Here is a 24519-nt window from a genome sequence, read left to right as displayed (position 1 = left end):
GACAATTGATTTGCACTTACTTTCCGGTCTTTTGACAATCGATGAGGAAATTGGAAATTGTTAATGAAAGCCGTTGACAGTCTTGTGCTAACCTCATCGATCTTTTGTGTCATCCGATTCAGCAACGCAAGATCCTCTACCAGCCTTCATTCATTTCCTAATAACCTGCCTTGCTAGGTCACTAGGGGACTGAGACATACTCCTGCGGTGTGACTTTTATGCCAGCCGGTAGTGAGAGGTCGCCTGGAGCCGCTGCCGCTTTCCGCTACCGATCGGATCGGCCCGCTATCCGTGGAAGTGCCGCGATACAGGCCAAATAAAGGCGGTGACCGCGGCCAGTTGCGCTTGACAAAAAGTGAATTCCTATGACCTTAAATTTTTGGTGTGTAGCCTGATAGATGCCATATTCATTACACTGTCTATCTTATAATGGTTGAATGAATGGATAAATCTAAAAGCCGACGTCATCTCAAGGCGACCTCTACTGACTTAAGCTGTTTTTTTTATGTCTGCTAGGGTTTATGGGGATGGTGATTTTGAGTTAGGTATATGTAACATGGAAGAACACATTTTCACTAAAAAGTAAGACATTATTTTTGCAAGCAGCAGTGTACACGTATTATCCCCATTCAACAATAATAATTGAATTCCAATCTCTGCAAACTGACCATATCTCCTTTGAGGGGATAGGCAGCACTATAATACTCTTTAGTCTAATGGAATGCACACAGAAACATCGTTGATTTAACACCATAAGTTAGTGGTGGACACATCTTGTAAACTCTCCTTCATTGTTGTTGGGTCGTGTATCAAATAACACGTAATTTTGAATGAACTGTTTTTTAATCTATGTTGATGTTTTCTGAGAGAAAAATTGATGGTACCTATGATATTGATTTTATTAGTATTATACCTTTTTAGCGATGAATGAGCGGGCGCTATTGTTAGCCCTGCACGTGCGCACGTGCAAAATGCTGCCCTAGCCCAAATGTCTTGAGCTGTTCCCCAATCACGCCAGTGAACAACGTATTCGCCAGCTTGGAGCGGAATCAGCCACGCCGTAATTGAGATATAGAAGCGGTCCTGCGCGCTTGCACGTGCGTAATTGATCCCGAACACTGAGCTGCCTTATCATAATTCATCAATCTTTTTTCATTTCATTTTGACATTGAAAGAAGTCTGTAAATTTCTAGCCATTGCACTTAACTTAAGTAAATCAACTTAACAGCAAGTAGGTATCCATCGAATCACGGTGTTGGCGACAATTTCTCTTGATAGGCTGCATGAAGAGAACCCAAATGCATAAATTACATAAAGTGGAAAGCATTAACACAATATCAATCGTGTGTACAGCATTAAAAGCCTCCAACTTCCCTTCATAGCCTATAACCCCATATCAACCCTATCGGTCGCTCGGTAGCCGTCAGCCCCGGGCGCCAACGTCTCGCTGATCACCAGCACCCTCCCACCGGTCGGCCCCATTTAGATGTAGGACCCGCCCTCAACTAAGTCAAGGCTGCACTCTGGGCCCGGTATAAATGCGGCCGGCGCCGGCCACCCGGCATCAGTTGATCGCCAGCCTTCTCCTGCAAACATGAAGGTGAGTTCACACCGCGGCACTGCATGGCCGCGACCTGGGGAGTGCGGCTGCCAGATCGGTACATTGCAGCGCGGTCACAGCCGAGTGCTTCGTTCAGCCTGTGGAAAGGTGCCACACTAGCTCCGAGAAGTAAATTCCGATTCTCTTGAGTCTGGTTGAATACCTTATTTTGGCACTGGTTAGATCTGCTGTTTTGTCTTTAATGTAATGTTGCAATTGACGCTGCACAATGATAATTTATTGTTAAAAGTTCATGGTTATCAGCGTAGAAAGTGAGAACTATGAACCAGTAAAACGCCTTTTGGGCGACCAACGGAGCGAGCGAGAGGATGGGCCTTGCACGTGCGAAATTGCGAGGGGGTACCCCAACTAACTTGTGCACTGCACCCTACTAACAGGTCTTTAGCGATGTGCCAAATTTCAGCGCAATCGGCCTAGCCGTTCTCGAGATCTGGAAGCGGCACACTGCACGTGCGCACGTGCAAGCGGGGTCCAAACTGACTTTTGCACTGCACCCTACTAACTGGTCCCCAACCGTGTACCAAATTTGAGCGCAATCGGCCCAGCCGTTCTCGAGATCTGGGAGCGCCCCCTGCACGTGCGCACGTGCTGTAGCACCACCCCAACCTTAACACATGCAGATGAATTATCTGATGGAGACCTAACTGTGTACCGAGTTTCAATTCAATCGGCCCAACCGTTGTGCCGTTACTGAGGTTGCAATTTTGGGGGTTCTTAAAAAACGTCCAACTTTACCACGCGCCACGTGCGGTGGTTGGCAAGAACGCATGGTGGCCATCACACCACAGAACTTTTACGTCCAAGTGACATTCAGTAAAGAAGACCGCTTGTCAATCGGATGTCCCGTTCCTAAGATATTAGCTTTTGAAAAGCGTCCCCACGGCCGGCCGGCCGGCCGGCCGCTCATACTCAGGATTTTCCCTTAATTCAGTATGAGACTCCGCTCGCTTCGCTCGCTCCGTAAAAAGTATAGCCATCGGATAACAATGTCTTCTGTTTCTATTTTACAGTTCTTCGTCGTTGCTGCCCTGGTGGCCGTGGCTGCCGCCGCCCCCTCCACCCCCTACAGCCCCCGGCCGGCCTACCACCCGGCCCCCGCCTACCACCAGCCGTCCTACAAGGAGCCCGCTCAGCCGTACCAGTTCGACTACGCCGTCAACGACCACTACTCGGGCGCCGTCTTCTCGCAGAACGAGAACAGCGACGCTAGCAACGTCAACGGCTACTACTCGGTCAACCTGCCCGACGGCCGTGTGCAGACGGTCAAGTACGTGGCTGACCAGCAGGGCTACGGAGGCTACAACGCCGAGGTGACCTACGAGGGCGAGCCCCGCTACGAAGAGTACAAGCCCAGCTACAAGCCCGCTCCCTACAAGCCCGCCCCGGCCTACAAGCCCGCCTACCAGCCCGCCTACAAGCCCGCTTACAACTAAGTGCTTTCATACACAATATTTCATATTTATGTAAAGTGTTTTGGTGTGTTTGACTTGCGAGGCATGTCGTTTCCCATGTGACCAATTGGAGGAATATACATGTTTCAAAACTCATTTACAGGTTATTGAACACGGTGTTGGACGGCGTGTAACGCAGGACTGACGTTGAGATGTGCACACAAAAAAAAAAAAATTAAGGAAGCAATGAACAGATAAAACAAAAACAAAAGGTAGACACGAGTATTGGCGGCTCTACAGCGCAAGTAGCGCTGGACGAGGAGGCGATTTGAAACAGAAAAGGATAAATAAATTAAGACATTTCCCACTCCCAGTTCCACGGGAATTATTAGGTAGAGGATGGGTCGACAAGGAGGATGAATCGATGGGTTGGTTATAATCGAAAAGGAACGTAGGGGAAGAGAGGTTAACGTCAAATAAGATATTTTAGCCTCTATTCTATATGGCAAAAGCGCAAGCAGTGGCGTATCCAAGGGGTGCTCAGAGTATCCTAGAGACCTCTCGGGGTATACTATCCCAATTTTTTCTTTTAAAATATCAACTCGAGATCCCAAGGATTCTGGAAGACCAACATAGGACCCGTTTAGACCAACAAAGGATCTCTCAGGCCAAAAGAGGGCCCTGATGACTTTGAGGACAACGGAGCCTTCATGGGATCCTCGATTGGACTCAGACCTCAGAGGTTACTCTGTTGGCTTCAGGACACTTTAAGACTCCGGTCTTCGGTGGTTCTCTGTTGACCTAAGAGAGCCCTCGCATGGCCTCAGAAAGTCGTCTGTTGGTCTCAGTGCCCTCTTTTCGCCGCATGGTTTTGAGGGATCTGCTTCTGTTGGCCTCAAAGCCCTTTGTTGGCTTCAGGTCCTTCTGCTGCGCCTCAGAGCTTTCTACTGGCCTCAGGACCTTAAGGTCCTGGGGCCTTAAGGTCCTGAGCAGAATTCTGCTGGCCTCATGCTCTCTGTTGACCTCAGGGTCCTTTGTTAGCCCTAGAGGTTCGAGACCCTCTCGACCTCACAGCACCCTTGTTATTCCCCGGAGGAACCTCTGTTTTCTTAGATGACTCTTTGATGCCAACAGAGAGCACTCAGAGGTCCCCAGGCAACATAAGGTTCTTTGAGGTCAACAGTTAATCTTCTTAAGACAAAAACAGAGAGTCCTCAAGGACCCTGAAGGCCACCGGATGGCCCGAGACGATAAAATAAATTTATGAGGCCAAGAGAGGTCCTTTGCTCAACAGTGGGCCCATTAAGGTCACCAACGGAGGGCCTTTTGATGTCAACAGAGGGACCTCAGAGCCCTGAGGTCAACGGACGAGGTCCTGGCCACTGAGGCCAATATAAGAGTGTCTTCTGAGCTAATTAGAGGGCCACCTTAGATATACGGAGGGCCTTCAATTCAGAAATCTAAGAACCTCAAATGGTTCTGAGGTCAATAGAGGGCCCTCTGAGCAAGTGGTACGTTAATTGGCTACCAACGTTTTGGCATTTTTGTATTTGTATTTATTCAACAGACCGTCAACAGGCACTTGACCCAATAAAAGACGGAGTCACAAGATTAAAAACAATAAATATGGCACACACAGGCAGCATGCACACGCCCGGATAAAAACGCAGATACACATAGGTATAACTAAAATAGAAAACAATGAACAATACAATGAAATAGGCAATGAAGTGAAAATATGAAGAAAAAAATGCGTGAACGACCACTGAGCATGAGTTTTAAAATCCCATGTAAGGTGGGAAAGAAATCATGATACAAGGTAAACCAGAATAACTGAACAAACAGTAAATATGAACACTGAGAGATAAACGATGTATAGGTACTTTAAAAAAATACTGATATCAAACCAATAGCAACTCAGTACCTATTTGGTAGGCATTTCAAACAGGACCTTTTATATTTTATTGGTTTTCATTCCGCCTCGATAGCCTATACAGTGATAATTGTATAAGATGCTCTAAATTTGGAAAAGAAGTCGGTAGTACTCCAAAGTTTCATGTTGGTTTTCTTTTGGTATTCCCCATGGCTTCGGTCAGTATTTGGCTTGGTATCGGTTTCCGACTTCTCTGCAATTGACGTGACGACTCTGAATCCTAAGGCTATCGGAGAGCTTTAACCCTCGCCGGCACAGGGGGGTGGGTGGGTGGGGGGATGATGCAACCCCCTAAGGTTTTTTTCTCAAATAACTCGCGTAAAAAGCGGCCGATTGCGACGAAACTTCCAGTACCCTCGCGTTGATCAATTTTACAACTTACCCTGGCATTTCATGACCCTGACCCAAGTGACCTTTCAAAGAACCCTGTGATGCCAATAAAAATCCCTCAGAGGCCAAAGAAGAGCACTCTAAGAAAGACAAATGGTTAATGGTTATCTAAGGTCAATAGGGGGCCTTCTGAGCACACCCGATGGCGCTCAAAAGCCAATAACCCAGAGATATTTGCCTCCGAGACTTACGTAGACTTACGTGTGCAGCATGTGAACTTATAGAGCTGAAATCATAAGGCTGGCTGTCGAAGCGGCAGTGCTGGTACCCCGTTTTTTTTTTTTGGTGAGGGGGGGATATTTACGAAATAGCCTAAAGAAGGCGCCAAGCCACTTCCCAAACTCCAGCTTTCCTGCCACGGAGCACGTTAGCTGCGTCTCCCTTTGGCAATTTGAGTGAACTGTGTCTTGTTGCTCAGTGAACATTTGTCTATCCGCTCACTGCGACGACGAGGACAACGCGCATCGCATGCTCCGCCTGTTCACAGTATATGTTGCCTTTTGTAAATTTGTAACTGATTTGGCGTGCAGATACCCTGCATGAATTGGAATGAACTATTGTTGAATACATAGCATACAGGATTCATTGCATTATCCAATATGTATTCAATTATTCATTACCTTCTTGAAGTGTTTTAAGCCGCTGAAAATAATATAGCAACTGGCATAATTAAACGCATTTTACTGTATCTTTAAACTGAGGTTTTGTGGGACTCCATAAGATGTTTCAATTCAAGGAACCTTTTGAATGGAAGCCATCAAAGTGCCCGTTCGACTGCCCCTTGGAAACGCGTAGATATGCCGCCGGTAGCAAGACATAAGCATAAAAAATAACACCAAAATGTTTTTTTTCATTTATGTAAGCATTTCATCACTGAGGAATCATTAGGTTCAGCGTGATGAAATTGTTAGATTAACGATGCGTAATTGATTAACTTGAGGGTACTGAAAGCTTTGTCGCGATCGGCAGCTTTTTCCTCGAGATTTTGACAACAAAAAATCGAAATGATCCCTTCAACACCCCTTGTAAGTACAAGAGCTAAATTACTACCCACTTCCTACGATGGGTCACTTCCCTTTCCCGCAATGTCGGCTATGCGGTGTTCCACATCTACCTGTTCAGCCCCGCCCTCCCTCCAACCCAAGGTTATATATTACGGTCGCTGGCTGGTATAAAGGCAGATACAACGCCGAGGCCGGTCCGCCGTTCACAGTATCAGTTGCCAAAGACCCAATCTGCAAACATGAAGGTCAGTTTCCTCGACAGGGTATACCCTCCACCGTTTCTGCTGGATGGTTTGAGTCTTTGAATGAAAATACTGTAATGAAGCACTGTAATTCAATGTTCATCTTATCATCCACTTTCGAATGCATACACACCGCGCCCGTTTCATATAAGAAAATGTCAAGCTTAGCTCCAAGTAAACATACCGTAATCTGTCCATTTCTAACCGCCATCTCTGTCTGTCTTGCAGTTCTTCGTCGTTGCTGCCCTGGTGGCCGTGGCTGCCGCCGCCCCCTCCACCCCCTACAGCCCCCGGCCGGCCTACCACCCGGCCCCAGCCTACGCACCGGCCCCCGCCTACCACCAGCCGTCCTACAAGGAGCCCGCTCAGCCGTACCAGTTCGACTACGCCGTCAACGACCACTACTCGGGCGCCGTCTTCTCGCAGAACGAGAACAGCGACGCCAAGAACGTCAACGGCTACTACTCGGTCAACCTGCCCGACGGCCGTGTGCAGACGGTCAAGTACGTGGAGCTGACCAGCAGGGCTACGGAGGCTACAACGCCGAGGTGACCTACGAGGGCGAGGCCCGCTACGACGAGTACAAGCCCAGCTACAAGCCCAGCTACAAGCCCGCTTCGTACGCCGCTCCGTCCTACCAGCCCGCCTACAAGCCTGCCTACAAGCCCGCCTACAAGCCCGCCTACAAGCCCGTCTACCAGCCCGCCTACAAGCCGGCCTACAACTAAATGCTTTAAAACGTTACTTTATTTATATCATTTGTGATATCTGATTGCTGTCCGTCATGTGTGAATATTTGTGAGTACAAAAATACATACATTTCGGTGCCACTTATTCATTGTTTATGATAGGAGTATGTAAGAGCATGAATAGGAGCATAGTTTACAGACAACAAATGAGCCCGTAAGATGCCTTTTTGGGCGACATACGAGTGAGCGGGTGAGTGAGCCCGGCACGTGCGCTAGTGGGAGGGGATGCTTCCACGCTCACGCTCACGCAACACCAGCAGAAAGCTAGACGTCTTGACAAAGCGTATAAACTCTATTTTCGAAATTGTCGAGATATGCATAAAATGAAAAATTGCTGTGATTATCTGAAATAAAATGAGAAGAAAGCCGTTCATATACATGTAGATATGGAAATATCAAATAGAGCGTAACTACATGTGATATGCCGCCTTCATCGTCGTGGTCATATGGTGTGTCATTTATTTTTCTCCATGACTCTCACTATAAATCAGCTGCAGTGCCTATAGCAAGCTTAAAAAAACGCTCTTAACGTTACCGCAATTACATTTCTGGTCTTCCATCATTGTAACATTCCGACATTGTTTTAGTTTCTGCCAAGCAAGGAGGTATATCTTGCACTGAATACCTGATTGATTGACTGATTGTCACTGCATCACATATAGGTCCAATATTAACCCTCGCCCTGGCAGGGCATTTTTCATAACACGGCCTGGCGGGGGTGAGGGTCCATGCGACCCCCCTCGCGATTGGCTCCTATGACACCTAGAAACACCAAATTTGGTAGGTATGGTGCCCCCCGGAGTTCTCGCCCCTGTGCAAATTTGGCTACTCTAGGTCAATATTAACCTTCCAGGCGGTGGGAGGGGCATTTTTTGCCCTCCTTTAATTTTTTTTCGATATATCTACAGAACCACTGCGCCGATCGTTACCAAACTTTCAGTACCCTTCCGTTAATAGCTTTTGCACATTGTGACAAAAACTTTTTCAAAAGGCTATGATATGTTAGCCGCTAATGACGTCAGAGTGACGTCATTTCTGCCATTTTCGATCCATAAAAGGTTTCACGGGAAGAGCTGTCAGGCCTACATCTTTAGAGATACAGAAAAAAAAATCAACATAAGAGTTGTAAAATTAATAGGGCTACAAAAATGCCACCTTGGATTTTTAAATTTTTGGATTTTGACCCCCAAAAATAAACAAATAGATTTGTTGATAGCCGAAAAATCCTAAAAAAATGAAATAAAAAAAAAACGGAAAATATGTGATAGTCCCTGCCACCCCCCCTCGCGATTGGCTCCTATGGCACCTACACTGTAAAAAAAGTTTAGCATTTGGGGTACTAACGGCTGCTATTCGTAGCACCTTTTAGCGTCAAAAGAACCCTACGACGTATTTACAAAGAAGCATGGTGCTAATACTGTGCTAATGATAGCCAACATTCCCATCAAATATTATAAGTTTAGATCACCTATTCTTCTACTGAGCTTAACGTCTACTTCTGCTAGTACCCAGTCCATCAGTGAGTGCTCTTTCAAGCTGGATTTCTAATTAGAACCATTTTAAGTGTTTTAGAAGTTGGTAATGCTGAATATGGTGCTTACGTTAGTATCACAATAGAACCGGACATGCTTATAGAGGAAACAAATTTGAAATTGGCGCCAAAGAAAGTAGCTAAGCCCTGCTTTACAAATCTCTGGGGGTCTTATCACCAGCCCTTTAGCACGTTTTGACGGCGCAGAGCGATATGCGCATGCGCGTGCCAGCTGTTTCCGGTCACGTGTTGCGCCATTTTAGTGGAGTCCGTTGGTCGTGGTGGGAGTGTGTGCACGTGCTCCGGTATATGAAGTGAAATGAAGTGAAGTGAAGTGCTCCGGGCACATGCCACCGAGTGATAGCTCTGGAATGATAGCTTAAATCAGCTATTATCGGTGGAATCCGTCGTGCGTGGCATGGGAGTGCGTGCCCCTGCTCCGGGAGGCAGTGAGGTGGAGGGAAGTGCAGTGCAGTGAAGTGAAGTGAAGTGCTCCGGGGCCGGGTGGTACATGAGCATTTGCCACCGACACATGCCACCGACACCGACGTTGATCGACTTTGGTGAGTCTGACACGTTGTATCTTTTGACATTATCTTATATTGTTTAAGTGCTTCATATTCCGACTTTGGCAAATCGCGCTTCTTGGTCTGAAGGAAAGTTGTGTTGTTTGCGAAAATAGCTCCCAACAGAAAAAAAAATATTGGAACTGATCCAGTTTTTTTTTTGCTCCAGGCATGGGGCCTGGTCAGTTCTTCCGTCGACTACCACTTACAATGGAGGACAACTACGACAACAACACGGGGTCTCCGGTTCCGTCTATCACTAAACGCCGTCTGGTCGTGGATGAGGTCGAACTTATGGCCAATGAACGGAACGTCGGTTCAACGACCCCCCCCCCGCCTCCCCCAGTCGATCTCGCGTTAATCGTCGGTCACTGCGAGTGTGCAGGTATATGAGCGACCTTTCGTTATTTCCCGTGCGTTTGTTTGCATGTATATATTTACATTTGTTTTTCATGCAGATGATATGAAGTGTTAATAAATGTTCCATTATTATTTTTTAATTTTATAATGTGTTGGATGCTTGAAAGATGCACCTACACGGGAATATTGCAGAATGCAAAACACAATCATTGAGACTTGTAGTTATCACTTATCTAGGATATAACCTTTTTTGCACGTCTTTTCGGCCTTACACAATTTCCTTTTTGGTAATTGATTAGTCCTTTTTGCAGTAACTAGTGAAAGTATATGCTGCTAAAGAAGGCAGTTTTTGCGAACTTTTCATGCAGCAGCTTTAACTAGTATAGATATTCTACTTTCAGCCCCAATGCTTTCGTTAGCATTATTCTACTTGTCGTGGGGTAACAATAGCGCTAAAACGGTTCATATGTGAGTACGGAAGGTACTAACTGCATGCTATTCTTAGCACCTTTTAAAGTTTAGCACCGCTAGGGTACTGAAAATTGGTCTAGCAGGTGTAGGGTACTACATTTAGTACACGGGTGCTAAACAAATATGGGTACTTATATTAGCACCTTGATACTAAACTAGATCTCAGTTAAGTACGAATAAAATGCTTAGCTTAGCACCGCTAGTGTACTGAAAATTAGTCAATTGAAAAGTACCTCTATGGTGCTAAACTTTTTTTACAGTGTAGAAACACCAAATTTGGTAGGTAGGTGGGCCCCCTGGATTTCTCGCTCCTGTGCAAATTTGGTTGCTCTAGGTCAATATTTAGGGGTTTTTTGGGGGGTATAAATGTAAAAATTTCGCTAAAAACAGGTCAAAAGTGTTTCGCTTATAACTTTTGATCTAATTAAGGTAGAGCAAAAAGAAAAGCACCAGTGAACTCAGCACGTCAAGGCGCGTCGAATGGTATACTTTTAAGCTTACTTAAGTGTACTTAAAGTTTTTCTTAATTTTTAAGTAAACTTTAATTAATCAATTAAGTTCAAGTTAACCAAATTGCATTATATCGCATATCATTCGATTCGGCTGATCACTAGGAACACAATGACACCATTTTTTAAGCTCTAGCGTCATTATGTGCCAAGTTATTGGCAAAAACGTAATTTGACCTCAGTTGACCTCATTTGACCTGACCCATCTGTAAGTACACCAAACAAAGAAGCACCAAGTGACCTGTTGTTAAGTATTGTGGTTCCAAAGCACAAAAGTGATAGAACGAAGTGGATATCTCCAGTATTTTCCGAATTTAGTATTTTCCCATAGGCTTAACATTACGACGTAATGACCTCTAACTGACCTCAGGTCAGTGGCCTCAAAAAACCCGAACTATATGTTATACAACTCGGTGAACTTAGCACATCCTGAAAGTTTGAAGGAAATCAGTCCAAAACTGTGAGTTGGACAGGTGCAAAAAGAAAATTGAAATTTGACCATGACCTTGTACCGGTTTTTCTGACCTGGTGACCTGACCCAAGGTCAATGGGACCTGAAATTTTCAGGTCATATGTAAAAAGGTTACCCTATAGGCTGTGCCGAATTTGGCGGCGCTGCGCGCCGCCGTTTTTACGCTATCTTCGAAAAACCTTAGGGGGGGGGGGTCGCATCGACCCCCCCCCCCTGCCAGGGCGAGGGCTAAAAACCGTACTATATGTTATACAACTCGTTGAACTTAGCACATCCTGAAAGTTTGAGGCAAATCAGTCCAAAACTGTAAGTTGGACAGATGCATAAACAAAATTGACATTTGACCATGACTTTGTACCGGTTTTTCTGACCTGACCCAAGGTCCTCCGGACCTGAAATTTTCAGGTCCTATGTAAAAGGATTACCCCATAGGCTGTGCCAAATTTGGCTTGGCCGGCCCTTGGCCGGCGAGGGTTAGACGATCACTGTACGTCTTTTTCATAGACCCATCGTTCTTTGACCGGGGATAGGGGAGACCCGGGAGGGATGGGCCCCCTGGAGGTATGGGCCATCACCGTTTTGAAGAAGTTTCGCGTATATTTTCTAATTTGACCATGTAAACTGGTAGCAGCCATTTTGTTATACAATCCACGTGATTTTCATAATCATCCTCAGCCTCTTTGGCAGTGAGCGGTGATAATGCGTTTTTGCCCTCTTCGAGTAAAATACGGTAGATACAGAAAATTTGTGCTTTATGTGAACCAGGCTCCTTTTATTATGCCACATTATCGCTAACATTAAGTTAAAAGCATGCAAATTAAGACTGGGCTGACCTGTTGAAGCTTTCTCGCAAGATGATGCGCTGATATGCTTACGCACATTCTGGTGTCCTAATCGGGAGGTTCGGGCCACCCACCCCTTGTGATCCAAAATTATTAAAACGATGTTCTCATTGAATGTCCTCTTCAATAAGTTTTCTTTTTGTCGCGCGTGGTCAAAAATTTAGCTACAAATTGCATTCATGCATAAAAATGTTATTTGTTTTATGCCATGAAGCGTGATAAAACAATATGTGACAAAGTGGCCTCCATGAAGTGGGTTGTTGGCCGCTTATGCGGTTCCTGGGCTCTGAGAGAGCTCAAGGTAAATCACAGCTACGAATATTGCGCTCAATGCCGATAATAGAATATGAAACATGACACCGGCCCCTACCTCCCGGGACATGACCCATACCTCCCAGTGTATTTTGATGGATCGAAAAAGCGCATGATTTATAAAAGTTATCTCGAGACAAAATAGTTTATCTCAGATGCCTGACATGAGGCACACTTTACAGCTGAAAGGCAATATTACGTGCAAAGAGTGAAAAACAATGTCTAGCCACTGCTCATAGGAAGAAAATTGTCATTTCACAAAACCGGCCCATACCTCCCGGGTCTCCCCTACATGAGCAAAGTAAATGCGTGTTACAAACGGATTACAATGCTGAGGGAATTGGACAATCCGTTCCTGATGCGCGTTACTTTATCATGTAGCCCAAATGCTTAACCAGGCAGTTGCTGGGTTTTTTTTCGGCACCCACCAATTGCTGCTAGGTGGTGGTGGCGGGGGGGGGCTTAAATGCCCTGAGCCAATAAGTCCACAATCGACATTCAATAACCACAGCGAAACGCGCGAGGTGACAAACGAAAGAACGCGACGAGATGTTTGGCATGAAAACTTTAAATTTGAATTTAGTGGCCACGGTTAGGATCAAGAAATAAAATGCAATTTAGTAGGGATCACATTGGAGTAAAATAATCGTTCCAAGTTTAAAAAAAGTTTTAAAATCAAGTGTCGGCATCTTAAAAAGTGTTAAGTTGGCCGCTTTACCCCGTTCTCCCCTACAATGCGATGTAAAATCCGCACGGCATTTCATAGTTTCCTCATTTTAGCGTCTCTTCCAACTGTTCCAAGTGTTATGTCAAACAATTATGTACGATAAACTGCGGATTTGGTATAAAGAAATGTCGACTTGGACACCAAAATTATGCAGTTTCATGGTCTTTAAATAAAAGAAGAACTTTTAAAAGAGTTAGCCGCATTTATTTATAAAGAGATGAAGAGTAAAGCATTCGCGCTTTGTCTTTCTTTTAACAACATTTCTAGCACAAAATATTGCCCAAGCGACTGTTGTAACATTGTTGCCAGCTGCTACATATAAGGAAAAGAAAATTTTTGCAAGACTTCTGCGTACCTGGATGAAAACGAAAGAAGCTCAACGGCAAATGCAATCAAGACAGCATACCGAAGCCATTTAGCTATGCTCCATAAAAATGCAAATATTGAAATGATTCTGCAGAATCAGCTCAAACTATTCGCAAGAAAAAGGACACATGAAAAAATGCAGATGAATTCATACGATAATTCCCTTCCCTTCCCTGCACAAGTAAACCGTACAGTGTTCCACATCTACCTGTTCAGCCCCGCCCTCCCTCCAGTTCCCAAGGTTACGGTCGCTGGCTGGTATAAAGGCAGGCCGGTCCGCCGTTCACAGCATCAGTCGCCAAAGACCCAATCTGCAAACATGAAGGTCAGTTTCCTCGACGAAGTACACCCTATATAGCATTTCTGCTGCGTGTTTTGAATCTTGTGGGATGAAAGCACTGCAAAGGAACTTTCGGATATGGGGCTAATAGGTATATTCATTATTCATCTTATCATCCGCTTTTGAGCGTTTAAGCACATGGCCCGTTTTATATAGGAAATGTGAAGATGAGCTCAATGTGAAACATAACTAAAATCTGCCAATTTCTAACGGTCATCTCTGTCTCCTTTCAGTTCTTCGTCGTTGCTGCCCTGGTGGCCGTGGCTGCCGCCGCCCCCTCCACCCCCTACAGCCCCCGGCCGGCCTACCACCCGGCCCCCGCCTACGCACCGGCCCCGGCCTACCACCAGCCGTCCTACAAGGAGCCCGCTCAGCCGTACCAGTTCGACTACGCCGTCAACGACCACTACTCGGGCGCCGTCTTCTCGCAGAACGAGAACAGCGACGCCAAGAACGTCAACGGCTACTACTCGGTCAACCTGCCCGACGGCCGTGTGCAGACGGTCAAGTACGTGGCTGACCAGCAGGGCTACGGAGGCTACAACGCCGAGGTCACCTACGAGGGCGAGGCCCGCTACGACGAGTACAAGCCCAGCTACAAGCCCGCTTCGTACGCCGCTCCGTCCTACCAGCCCGCCTACAAGCCTGCCTACAAGCCCGCCTATAAGCCCGCCTACAAGCCCGCCTACCAGCCGGCCTACAAGCCCGCTTACAACTAAAGTTCTTTGAACTGAGCTTTTCTTTCTATTTATGTATATCAATTCATAAGTGGCTTTACGTGAGATTGGTCCGTTGGTTGTGACTGTTTTTGCGTACAAAATATATATTTCATTGACATTTATATCTTTTTAGTGTATATATTTAATGGAATAACCTTCTGTTTAAAATTCTAAGAATTGCTTTAAGTTACAAAAACACTTAACATATTTCGGAGGCGTTCCTTCATCGGTTCAAGTGATAAAGATTTATCAGTATTTTAGCGTTTGTCTTTTTAGTGTTTGTCTATGGGCAGCAGCCAGCATGGTATATGATTCCGAACCCGAACGAAAGACAGCACGCTTAGGTAAATAGGTATGCTTTCGCCTGGCTGTCAGCTGTCAGGCACTCTTTGTGTTTCTTGAAACCTCACCGGACCTATTGGTTTTCTACAAAAGTCCCGGCCGAGAATTGTACTTCGACCCTTCCTCACCGTTTCACCCCTAATTGAGCTAGAACCTCGCACAAAAACGAAAGTGTGCACGGTTACGAGACACAGCAGCTGGGAATCGATTTTATGTTCTCAGGTCAACGGGTGGCCTCTGAGGTCAGGTCAAGCGGCCCAAGGCACAGGTTTGCTTTTTGGTAGGTAAATAGCTTCCTTTAAAATAGCCGCAGAGATGCGATTTTGGCATCATCGTGTTTGTCTAGCTCAGGCGGCGTCGAATGGTATATTTTTTGTTTGGATGAGGTCACCGTAAGGTGCTGAACCCAGGTCCAGGTCAGGTCAGAGCCCTTCAGGTCACCAAATTGATCGAAAGAGGTCATATCGTATATCATTCGATTGGGCAGGTCTTCCCGAGTCAGTTGGAGGCTTTCCCGCCTCTCGACAGCTTATTTGTTCGAACAACTGTTGTGGCCTTCAAGTTACCTCATAAATGACGTCACGGACAGTGAATGATGCCAAAGGAAAGCAGACCTTGCAAGGAGTGTATGGAATCACAGTTCCGTGTGCTAGAGATACTCATTTTAGATCCAGTTCCGGCGCCAAAATAGCAGTTTCCACATTTCTCCCATTGACTTATGGTGAGCTCTAGAGATGTCAAACATCAACCGATACCAGACCGATACCAACTTGGTATTTGGTATTTCAATCATAATGTGTTCGGTATTTTGTTGGCATTATGGACCCTCACTAATGTATAAGAAGCTGAGAAATTAGTAAAAAGTTGGCATTTCCTTTATGTTCCCATGTTGGTTCGATTTCGGTATTTCCTCATAGTTGAGGTTGGTAATTGGTTTGTTATCGGTATTTCGAAACTCTGTAATTTACATCCCTAGTGAGTCACGTGGTCGACCTGACCCCATGTGACCTTAGGGAGAAATCCGATAAATGCAAGTTGTGAGACCTCTGAAGGATACCATGCATAACTAGTCCTGTAAGTCTAATCTCCCTGTGTAAGCTTCTTTGGCACCATGAGGGCGTTGCGAAGTTGTGACATTTTAGGACCGTGGAGAGGTTATCCTATGACGTCATAGGGCAGTGACCTGACCTGACCTGAAAATGCGGCTGGTGTCACAAGCCCCGGCTTGAATTCACGGTCCGGTATGCGAAGCTTCAACTCTATCGCCGGCGCGTTCTGAGCTATCGCGAAAAAAAACTATGGGGGGGGGGGGAGGTGGCAGCCCTTGGCCGGCGAGGGTTAGACGATCACTGTACCTACGTCTTTTTATAGAACCATCGTTCTTTGACCGGGGATACATGAGCAGAGCAAATGCGTGTTACAAACGGATTACAATGCTGAGGGAATTGGACAATCCGTTCCTGATGCGCGTTACTTCATGTAACCCAAATGCTTAACCGGGCAGTAACTGGGGTATTTTCGGCACCCACCAATTGCTGCTAGGTGGTGGTGGCGGGGGGGGGGGCTTAAACGCCCTGAGCCAATAAGTCGACATTCAATAACCAGCGAAACGCGCGAGGTGACAAACGAAAGAAAGCGACGAGATGCTTCGCATGAGAACTTTAAAATTGAATTTAGTGGTCACAGTTTAGGATCAAGGTCAGGTCAATCAAGTATCAGGATCCCTGAAAATCCAAAGTTGGCATTCGTGCAGGCACAATACATATATTTTATAGGTAGTTTTAGACTAGACGTCGAGGGGGCGTCCATTTTTATCATAAGAAGTTTTTTTTTGTAAAAAAGTTCAACGTATTGACGCATGCATCACGACCGAGAAGTATGCCACGATAAGGTGCCAAGCTTCAGTTTAGGATTTAGGTTAATGTAGAACAACACTAAAAATTCGAAGGTAGCCATTTTTTGACTGCATGTTCAGTACATTGAGAGTCTAATGGCATTTACGTCATGTCATGTCTGTGCGTCTGTTTTGTGATTTCATATGATTTTTTAAGCATATGCCATTTGTGGTTGAATACTGCGAAACCATGACGTTACTGAAGCCTCCATATACCTCGAAAAGTTTTCGACTGATTTTTTGTTAACCTTGCCTTAATAAACTTCAATCAACTCGCTACAGATAAGACAATTTGGCGCGCATGAGGCGTACCATTTTTAAGCTATACCTACCTAGCACGGCGAAAACGTGGGGGTGTTTAACCTCCCCCCAAAGCAATTCGTGGGTTAAATTAGTACCTATGCTACCTTCCAGATGGGTCACTTCCTTTTACCGCAATGTCGGCTATGCAGTGTTCCACATCTACCTGCTCAGCCCCGCCCTCACTCTAACCCAAGGTTACGGTCGCTGGCTGGTATAAAGGAAGGCCGGTCCGCCGTTCACAGTATATCAGTCGCCAAAGACAATCTCTGCAAACATGAAGGTAAGTTTCCTCGACGGACAACACCCTATAGCGTTTCTGTTGCGTGGTTTGAGTCTTGTGGAATGAAAGCACTGCAAAGAAACTTTCGGTTATGGGACTAATATATTCATTAATCATCTTATCATACACTTTTGAGCGTTTAAGCACCGCGCCCGTTTCATAAAAGGAAATGTGAAGATGAGCTCAATGTGAAACATAACTAAAATCTGCTCATTTATAACTGTCATCTCTGTCTGTCTTGCAGTTCTTCGTCGTTGCTGCCCTGGTGACCGTGGCTGCCGCCGCCCCCTCCACCCCCTACAGCCCCCGGCCGGCCTACCACCCGGCCCCGGCCTACCACCAGCCGTCCTACAAGGAGCCCGCTCAGCCGTACCAGTTCGACTACGCCGTCAACGACCACTACTCGGGCGCCGTCTTCTCGCAGAACGAGAACAGCGACGCCAAGAACGTCAACGGCTACTACTCGGTCAACCTGCCCGACGGCCGTGTGCAGACGGTCAAGTACGTGGCTGACCAGCAGGGCTACGGAGGCTACAACGCCGAGGTGACCTACGAGGGCGAGGCCCGCTACGAAGAGTACAAGCCCAGCTACAAGCCCAGCTACAAGCCCGCTTCGTACGCCGCTCCGTCCTACCAGCCCGCCTACAAACCCGCCTACAAGCCCGCCTACAAGCCCGCCTACCAGCCCGCCTACAAGCCGGCCTACAACTAAATACCCGCAAACAAAATTGTCAATTGTATTTATATGTACTAAATAGCTTTATTTCTGTTTGGTCTGTTTGTTGTGAGCGCTTATGAGCGATCAAAATATACATTTCAGTGTCGATAATATTTGGTGTTAGCATATATCTTCATCTTCACGGTATGACCGACGAAAAAAGCTCAGGAACTACCTGGTAGGAGTTACACTGGTAAGGCTGTCAAGCAAAAAGACTTCTAGTCAATCAGCCCAATAGTTGCTGGGATATGAACTTGCCAAATGCCAAGCCATGTTAGTGCCACACTTCTTTGCAATTGCCTTAAACGTGTCTGAGATAGATAAATGAATCTAAAAAACCTGACCGTCGATAGAAGCCGTTTATTTCAGCTCGATGTGATATTTACTGAGCTGGTTAAATCACTGACATATTCATAACTGAACCTCTGACGATCAAAAGTGTCGCAACTGTACAGCGTTCCCTTTGCCGGGCAATCCTTCGCAACTCGCATATTTCGTTTTTATAAAGGGTATATGGGTTTGGGTCGGTCTTGCGATCTCCCTATTTTAGCTGAATGAGTGTCACCCAATTGACTGGACCCTTGACCCGAAACAAAGACATAAAATTATATGCATCATTTGACGCGGATGACATTAAACAAAATAATGATACCAACATCGTTGTTCTGCAAGCTGGTAAAGTTATTTGCAGATATTGATACCGATATTTAGGCATTTAGCCTGGTGTCACTTCCTCCAAAATACCGTAGCTGGGTAAAATCGGCAAACTATTTTCCATACGGTGGTAAATTCCCCTTGCTGTGCTTGGCTCCAATTCATAAACCTATCGATCCGCTTTGCTCGAAGTAAGGTAGTGTCTTTTATTTTCTGCTCGCTAGTTTCAAGTGGTATTTGTCTAATCTAATTCTGATATTTTATGTTGCCAACGTCGAACTAAGCGTTTTTCCCCCATCGGTCACCGCCCCCGGAATAGTCACCGCATACAAATACCATCATTTATTTTCAACTCAAAGCTCTATACAAATAGTACAACAGCGTTATGTATCAAAAACTTGATCCCTCTCACGCCAAGGAAGCTGAAATTTAAGCATCGGAAACGGGCAGCCAACGTTTCGAGTGCGCCAACCAATAACGCGTGCGTTAACAACAGTGTTTTGCAACCAAACGCGCTCGGTGACCGTCGCTGCGCAGACGGCGAGCTCGGTACACACACTCGTCGCGCATACAGACACTCTCAGAAAGGAACTAGCCGTGTACGTTTCGTTGGGTGTCCCGGGCGCTCTGCTCGGGCCACCATGGCAGACAAACTGGGTGAAGTCGCGAGCTGTCAACTAGAGCGGCCGCCAGATTCACAGGGTCTGTGGATTCAGACAGGCGCGCTGAGCCGATCGACAGCAGCCAACACCACCGAAGGGAGAGGGAGCTTCGATATGATGGTTGTTTAGTATCGAAATAATGGATGACAGGCCGCCGTAATGACAGTTTCGCTCACTCGTCCCCTGGTTTTGCTTCAGATGCACCTAGCGCTGCCCAGGGACAAGGAGGAGAACTAGCATTTGAGTCAGCGGCCGCCAGTCGACAGAGCGTAGACACACGCTGAGCCTTGCTCCCAGTTGCGCTGGCACTGACACACTCACTTATCAATCTGATGCATCATACACACGCGTACCTCGCACATTCGTTACAACACTTTCGATGACGGTCAGCACACACTGACACTAGCTGCAGCGAGCGCCCGAACGACACAATAACGCTCGAATCGCTACACGAGCCGCGAGAGATGCCCGTGCTGCAGTGACGGCTTCGCGCCTCCCGCAGTACCACCATAAAGGGCTTTGCATATTGGCGAATGTACAGTTTGTACAAAACATAAATACAGGCGATAAAACTCAGTACAAATCATCAAAGGCAACATCACAGGTGTCCACCGTGAAAGAAACAGCGAGTCGGGGGCACGGGCGAGGGAGAGCGAAGCGTCCCGGCGAGGGGGGCAGACTGGAGACTAGACATACAGCTGACGACACACTGGGGGAGAACGAACCGACGGCACACTTATCATAAGATCACAGGCTTTCATATTAATGTCTTTGGAAGGCGGGCGCGCCGCCTCGCCGCACTTCGATAACACCTAGCGCGGACACTGCACCGCTTATGGAATGTCCGCGGTCCGCGCACACAAACTGTGGAGGGCATGACATTTTGATGAGTCTCCTCGGCGCCACCGGGCGGGCGCCCGTTAAAGCCCGTTGACTTGGCGCCGCACTAGCGCCGCCACTCGACCACTACACGAAGTACGCCTCAGACATATTCGCATGTATCTGGGCGCGTAACGCTTGCACACTGTTCATGATCTTTTTCTGGTGGCCGACCAGCGTGACACCGAGCGCCGGAAGGTCGGCGTGCGTCAGCCGCGTCACGGCATCCATGCTGGTGATGCCGGCTCCCTGGAGGTTCTCCAAGTAGCGGGTCATCTTGATGGACGCCAGCCACTCCTCGACAGTGGTGATCTGGGTGAGATCGGGCGCGTCCGGGGCCAGCGGGTTCGTGTTCCTGGCGGGGAGAGAGACGGTGGTGTCAGACTCAGTGGGATGGTAGCAAGGGGTGCGTGAGATACGGGTAGAGTTGAATAAAGGCCAGCTGACTCTCAGCCGTCAACTCTCATCGGGTTGATAAACATTTTTTTTTTTTACGCTGCAGTGGCTACTGGCCAGTGGCCACCCATTTCCACTGTTGCACACTAGTTAATTCAAAATGTAAGATAAATAATGAATAGTAAACGTGTGAATATTCACCAATGTAAAAGCCTTGCGGAGTTTATTTTTCTGGATAACTTTGCATAAAAAAGATTGCAGGCAGGCACGTCTCAATCAATGTCAAAAAAAGCAATAGGAGATAACATCATGCCAGGAACCACGGTGCCGTTAAGGGTGTCAGGGAGCATGATGCACAGCCTGAGTTAGGTGCACACTGCGCAGAACGATCATATAATTACAGCAAGCAGTACAGTTGTTTTTCGTCAGCTTGAATGAAAAGTGACCTAACTTTAAAGATGCAAAAGCTAGGCTGGGTGCTAGGTTTCTCAGCGATGTGGAAAGCAAGCGAAAGCTACGCAAATATATATTGCACGGGTCGTACAGTGCAAGTGAAAGGGACCGGATGAACGAATATTGGAGGAAAACTGCGGTAGCTGAAACGCTCATCCAGCTCATCCGAGTTAAGTTCAGAAAACCGGAAGGCTACAAAAATGGTTCATGTCCGCTCGAGTTTTAAAGTCCAAATGTCTCAAAGTGCAGCGTATTCTCATGCACAGAGCATGCAACCATCGTGCAAAGTGTACACACAGGGCAGAGACAGGCAGAGACAATGATCGACTCTAACCTAGAGTATTCGGGGGTGAACTGCACCCAAGACGATGTGGTGGTATAGTACGGCCCGTAACTTGGCATTGACCTGCTGCAGGGGCGGCGACAGCCGAGCGGACGGAGAAGACAGAGGGGAGAGAGAAAAGGGAGAGAGGGAGAGAGACAGAGAGACCGTCACCAACAGGCATTTAACGGACGACGTTCACTCGTGGTGAAAACGTGGAGATGCGCTATTTATGAAGTACCATTTTGTTATTTATTCTATCGTGGTCTACACCTTTCTCTTTTGATTGCACAGGACTTACTTAAATTTTCTTTCGTTTCGTGACTTTGTCTCAGCTAAAGCATAGCGTAGAACAGCTAATCTGTTTTGAAGCCCAAAAAGTACAAAAGAAAAATCACGTCTGCCAACGATCTTCATAAGCAGGCCGCAATAATATTGGCCGCAATGCTTAAGAAAATCTACAAATTAACAAAACCCGTTAACTAGCTACCACCACAAGCCCCTATCTCAGCGCGCCGTCTCTACCATCCTCTCTTGGGCTCCTCTGCAATGCTCACCTATTGGGCGCCACTTTACGCAGCGTGTCCGGGCAGTTGATGAGACTGTCCAGCGTTTTGACGGTGCTGGCAAAGGCCGGCCGGTGGGCACGCTCCTTCTGCCAGCAGTCCAGCATCAGCTGGTGCATCGCCTCCGGGCAGTCCATCGGCGCCGGCAGCCTGACGAGGGAAAGAGTGATGTCAGACGGTTTGAATGGAACACAGCAGGGTAAGTGGGTACTTTGAACGATACAACGGGGCAAGACGGTTTAGATGGGACTCAACACTGAATTGAATTGAATGACAGAGACACAGAACAGACCATCCGATACAAGCCATAGAACGGCTCTAATGCTCTCTGAACGACCGCTAACCGCTCTGTTCGAGCCATAGTCAGTTCTTGTAGCAGGACAGCAGCACTCCCTAATACCAATTATCTCTTATCCATTCCCCAAATACACCCCTCATCTCTACCTGCGCATCTCCTAATCCTTCCCATACTCTTCATCCCCAGTTCTATGTTCCCTTCCTCCCTAGCTCCGGGCCTCACCGGTATCCCTTCTCTATGCTCTTGATGACGTCCTGGTTGCTCCAGTTCCAGTAGGGCCGCTCTCCGTACGACATCACCTCCCACGCCACGATGCCGAAGCTCCACACGTCCGAGGCGGACGTGAACTTGCGGAAGGCGATGGCCTCCGGCGCAGTCCACCGCACTGGGATCTTGCCGCCCTACGTGCCGGGAGAGAACGCGTCAGTCGCCGGAGGGGGTTTAACGGGTGAAGCTAACGTGCTGACGTGATCATTTAAAAGGGATGAATGATATGAAAGCCTTGAATGCAATGGACAATTTACACGTTGAACGATGGATAAAAGCTGAAGGCTGGTAAAAAAATGTATTGACAAAATGAAAGCTAGCTTGATTATTTTGCATCGAAAGCTTTGAAACCAATCGCAATTCACACAACTGCCATGTCGCACTGGCCCGAAATACAAGCTTAAAACTAGGGAAGACATGAATGCGAACGTTTACACGAATTTAATGCACTTCGTTAGCATACTCGTACTGGATACTGAGTGGGAGTGGGTATTCATTGAATCAGTCTATCACCATTACTCACCCGTGTGGTATACGCGCCCTCTGTGGTGCTCTCAATCTCTCTGCTCAGGCCAAAGTCTGCAATCTTGCACACCAGCTGCGAGTTGACCAGCACATTGCGCGCGGCCAGGTCGCGGTGCACGTAGTTCATCTCAGAGAGATACTGCATGCCCGCGGCAATACCACGCAGCATTCCAACCAGCTGAAGGATCTGGAATTTGCCGTCGTTTGCCTGTTGAGTAGAGATGGGGACGGGTTAGTGAGTGGAGAGGGAGTTGAGGGTGTCATCTGCAGTCTAAGATAGTAGTCAAGGAGGTCACTGCCGCAGCAGCAGCGGCAGCAGTAGCGGCAGCAGCGACTACCACTGCGTCCGACATGGCATTCAGCCGGCGCCGTCATGTTTAACATGAGAGACGCCACTGCCCATTAGGGTCTACACGTCGCTGTTGGCCGCACATCTCTGAGTGCTGCATGCCAAGTGACGGCCGTCAGCGAGAGGTGCAGTCGGCGGCGACAGAACTGACCACGGCCAGCGGCTCATTGAATATTGATGGCTCTCACCAGTCGGCCACAGCAGTTCTGGGAACGGGCGCCGGCGGGGCGGTAGCGCCGGCGCATATGCACCGATTGACAAGCTGGGAGAGACGGACCGACCCTGGCCCGCTTCGAGTGAGCCAACTGGTGCTGTGGCCTGCGCTTATCTCTCATGGGAACGGTTCTCAAAACGGAAGGCTCCAGCATCTATTTGTATCACCATCACTCGTTTTTGTTACAGTTCTTATTGCAATCATTCATCTACTTGATGACTATAAGACAATGCTTTAAAACTATTTTCTCTAGCATTTAAGGACAGTTTGCTTGAAAGAAAGGAATATAAATGTGTATCCCAAGAACCAATGTGCCCCAAGAGCCGAGACCAGCTCTAATACAAGCCCACCCCTACCACTGCCAGCCGTCTCCACTGACCCTGAGGAAGGTGTCCAGGCTGCCGTTCTCCATAAACTCGGTAATGATCATCACCGGGTTGCTCTTGGTCACCACGCCCTGTAGGAAGATGACGTTCGGGTGCTCGAACTGGCCCATGATGGAAGCCTCAGTCAGGAAGTCCACTCGGGCTTTCTCCGATGAACCCGGCTTCAGTGTCTTGATGGCGACAGTGATCTCCTGACGAGCTGGAATCTGAGGGCAGAGGTCAAGGTCAGTCACAGGCGGGGTCAAGGTCAGTGACTAAGGGGTCATTGTCACAACAGGTGAGTGAGTGACAAACAAGGGAAGTCAGTAACATTAACTCAGCATTTTCTGTACCACTGAGTACCTACACCTTGACCATGTTCTATGTAAGGCGCTGGTTTTGCCCATCCATCTTGTTTGCCATCGGTGTACGAATTTGCCTGCCACCGGGAGGCAGATGCACAAAGCGCGGACGAATGTTCGTGTGG

The 24519-nt window shown here is 47.2% G+C and overlaps 4 protein-coding genes across 9 annotated transcripts in view; 3 read left to right on the top strand and 1 right to left on the bottom strand.

The window, feature by feature from the left end:
• Nucleotides 1–1566: 1566 nt before the first annotated feature.
• On the top strand, nucleotides 1567–3161 carry LOC122389198 (cuticle protein 7-like). Its single transcript, XM_043380976.1, has 2 exons — nucleotides 1567–1600; nucleotides 2632–3161. Exons 1-2 carry the CDS (start codon nucleotides 1595–1597, stop codon nucleotides 3052–3054), a joined length of 429 nt encoding a protein of 142 aa, XP_043236911.1. The 5' UTR covers nucleotides 1567–1594; the 3' UTR covers nucleotides 3055–3161.
• A 3402-nt stretch (nucleotides 3162–6563) lies between these two features.
• LOC122389185 (adhesive plaque matrix protein-like) lies at nucleotides 6564–14576 on the top strand. The gene is given in 5 exon segments (XM_043380951.1): nucleotides 6564–6584; nucleotides 6810–7097; nucleotides 7100–7297; nucleotides 13776–13811; nucleotides 14060–14576. Coding segments are annotated over 5 exon segments (1014 nt in total). The 5' UTR covers nucleotides 6564–6578; the 3' UTR covers nucleotides 14546–14576.
• Nucleotides 14577–17358: 2782 nt separating this feature from the next.
• On the top strand, nucleotides 17359–18120 carry LOC122389184 (adhesive plaque matrix protein-like). The gene is made up of 2 exons (XM_043380950.1): nucleotides 17359–17364; nucleotides 17609–18120. The coding sequence occupies exons 1-2, from the start codon at nucleotides 17359–17361 to the stop codon at nucleotides 18074–18076; spliced, it is 474 nt and encodes a 157-aa protein (XP_043236885.1). The 3' UTR covers nucleotides 18077–18120.
• A 943-nt stretch (nucleotides 18121–19063) lies between these two features.
• LOC122389192 (ephrin type-B receptor 1-B-like) overlaps nucleotides 19064–24519 on the bottom strand; it is a 112212-nt gene continuing 106756 nt past the window's right edge. For 3 of the 6 annotated variants that reach the window (XM_043380960.1, XM_043380961.1, XM_043380963.1), the window contains 6 exons: nucleotides 24047–24259; nucleotides 23103–23312; nucleotides 22535–22713; nucleotides 22006–22164; nucleotides 21461–21535; nucleotides 19064–20632 (listed from right to left, as the gene is read on the bottom strand). In XM_043380960.1, the coding sequence (XP_043236895.1) occupies nucleotides 20365–20632; nucleotides 21461–21535; nucleotides 22006–22164; nucleotides 22535–22713; nucleotides 23103–23312; nucleotides 24047–24259 (1104 nt within the window). In that variant the 3' untranslated portion in view covers nucleotides 19064–20364. The remainder of the gene's footprint in view (nucleotides 20633–21460; nucleotides 21536–22005; nucleotides 22165–22534; nucleotides 22714–23102; nucleotides 23313–24046; nucleotides 24260–24519) is intronic. The other 3 variants (XM_043380964.1, XM_043380966.1, XM_043380962.1) reach the window with 1 other exon arrangement.

The sequence above is a fragment of the Amphibalanus amphitrite genome, unplaced genomic scaffold (genome assembly GCF_019059575.1).
Source record: "Amphibalanus amphitrite isolate SeventyFive unplaced genomic scaffold, NRLGWU_Aamphi_draft 000347F_arrow, whole genome shotgun sequence".
NCBI lineage: Eukaryota > Metazoa > Arthropoda > Thecostraca > Balanomorpha > Balanidae > Amphibalanus > Amphibalanus amphitrite.
Note: the sequence above shows the minus strand (reverse complement) of the source record. Positions and strands in the feature narration are given on the sequence as shown.